This window comes from Seriola lalandi, unplaced genomic scaffold (assembly GCF_002814215.2).
Source record: "Seriola lalandi dorsalis isolate HSWRI2012SDOR001 ecotype SW California unplaced genomic scaffold, Sedor1 jcf7180002054252, whole genome shotgun sequence".
Classification (NCBI taxonomy): domain Eukaryota; kingdom Metazoa; phylum Chordata; class Actinopteri; order Carangiformes; family Carangidae; genus Seriola; species Seriola lalandi.
In genome coordinates this window covers 41,704-44,203 of record NW_019524805.1, presented here as the reverse complement: position 1 = coordinate 44,203, position 2,500 = coordinate 41,704, and the positions used below count along the sequence as shown (strand labels likewise).

The window sequence follows — 2,500 nt, the reverse complement described above, 5'->3', positions numbered from 1 at the left end:
AGTAATTAAAATGATTAATTATAGGTGCACGATAATATTTTAAATCATAAATCTACAGAATATTTAATGACCTCTGAGTCTCCGTGGCGTCGCCTGCAGGTGGTGGCCATCGACGTGGACATGGCGTTCTTCGAGCCGAAGATGAGGGACATCCTGGACCAGAACTGCAGCAGCGATGACGACTGTAACTTCTTCGACTGTTCGTCCAGGTGTAACCTGAACAGACGCAGGTGCAGCCCCCGCCGCAGGAACAGCAACCTGCAGGTGAGACTTTCACTCTCAGGTGTTTATCCTTCACCTGAGTCCATCCATTGTAAATATTGCTTTACACCTGTACTGTACAGCACCTGTACAGATTTACATCCAAACCGTTACAGGTTGGACTAAACAACATTTAAAATGATGCTCACAAACTAAATTTTATTTATTTTTTACTCTTATTTTGCTTTTCTGTGTTTTCTGTGGTTATTTATTATTTATTACATATTTGTTTAGACAAAGAATAAATTAAGATTTTCCTGTCTGACATTTGATCCTGTCCCTGTTTATATATATGTGTATATTTTTTACATTCATTCAATTATACAAATTACATTGAGTAAATTACACAACCCAGAAATGTTTAGTCTTGAATTGACTTTGTTTTACTTTGTGTTGTGAAATATAATTTAATTTCAAAGCATTTTCTTATTTACTATGGAAACTATGGAAAGTTTTGGGCTTTAGGAGAATATCAGATCTGGTAATTATATATATATATATATATATAATAATATACATTATATATATATATAATAATAATTCAGACAAGGGAATTTGATTCAATTAGAAGGTGATGATCCATCAGTCTTTCAGACTGAAAAACAAATGTTGAGGTGAAAACAGAAGATCATCTTTATATTCCTCTCCACGTGTCCAAACCCTTCACTGCATATTTACTCTGTGACATATGTAATGTTTTCTGTGTCCGCTCTTCTGTCTCCGGCTCAGACAGAAAACGAGGCCTCGACACATTCGCGCCGCCGTCCGTCCGCCTCGCTCCTAATAAGGCGGTTGATAAATTACAGGCTTGTCCGTTTCTCCCAGACTCAGTGATCCATCTTTCACAACATTTAATTATACCTGCGCCGTAAAGACACGAGTGGAATGATAATTACTGACGGGAGGAGACGAGGGCTGAACCTGCTGACATGTTGTGTCTTTAAATCTGTTTTTATTAGAAACCTGGAGAAGCTTCTGATGCATTTAATTATTTCAGACATGTTTAAAGTTTTATATTAATATATTTTGTTTTTATCAATCTGTAAATGTGTTTTTCTGCAGGTTTAACCTCCAGAGGAAAGAGAAAATGTAAATAAATAGAAAGCTGTGAAACAGGACAATCATTTATATTTATAAAGTAAAAGAACAAATTCATCTTATGATTTTTGTCTTCAGTACATTTCACCAATAATTGATCAATGAAACACTGTGGGAATAATAATTTAAAAGCCAGTTAATTTCTTTAAAGTATAAAATCCCCATTTAAAATTCTGGATCCATAAATAAATGTGAATATCTTTTATTAATCCAGGCTCATTTAACACGTTCCACAGCAAAAAGACAAATTATTCAAATCCTTCTTTTATTTATTATTTATAATTCAAATTAATTAATTGTTAGCTTCTCATTTTAATTCTTTAATAAAAAATAAAAAATTGAATTTCTTCAGTGTCGGTTTATTAGTAACAGTTCAGTCCGGTCAGACACTGTGCAGTAAATTTAATTTTTCTTTCGTCTGATTTTATTTTTCCTCTCATCTCTACAGGACAATAGTTTAATTCTTTAAATAGAACATGAATATTCTCTATTATAAATGTAAATATTGTTTAAACACAAAAATCAATTCTTTGATGCAAAACAGTGAAATCTGTTTCAAATTAGATTCAGAAAATGTTTCTATTATTGTGCTTCAGAGTTTACCAATAACATAATTATTATTATGTAATTATTATTATTATTAAAGTTTAATTATAAAGTAGCTTCAGTGACATCACATCACAGGTTTTTAGAGCTAAAATGAGTTTTTTAAATTATGTTAATGATCAAATACGTTTAAAATGTAATTTTTAAAAATATATTTAATATTTAATATAATGTATATAATGCCTAATTATATTATAATTATATTATTCATTTTATTATTATTATTATTATTATCTTAATACGCCGGCCCGTCAGACGCGAAGGAAATGTCTGGGACACAAAAGCTGAGGCGGACATCACCATCATCGCCATGACAACGCCCGGACAGACTCTCAGCACCCTGCCGCCTCCTGTATCACATGTCATATGATACGAGATACCTGCATTCACCAGAGGAGGATGTGTGAATATGAGACGGAGGGAAAATAGTTTTCAGCGGGTGATGACTGGATGTGATGCACAAACACGGAGAAGATACAGACCGTAAAACAAGGAGAAGCTAAAAGTGACCCGTGATCTCACCTGTTTGTAACGA

At 33.1% G+C, this 2,500-nt stretch overlaps 1 protein-coding gene across 4 annotated transcripts in view; it reads left to right on the top strand.

The window, feature by feature from the left end:
• Positions 1 to 2,500, top strand: part of dipk1c (divergent protein kinase domain 1C) — a 29,883-nt gene that overhangs the window by 25,238 nt on the left and 2,145 nt on the right. For all 4 annotated transcript variants that reach the window (XM_023404611.2, XM_087173542.1, XM_087173543.1 and 1 more), the window contains one exon: positions 100 to 264. In XM_023404611.2, the coding sequence (XP_023260379.1) occupies positions 100 to 264 (165 nt within the window). The remainder of the gene's footprint in view (positions 1 to 99; positions 265 to 2,500) is intronic.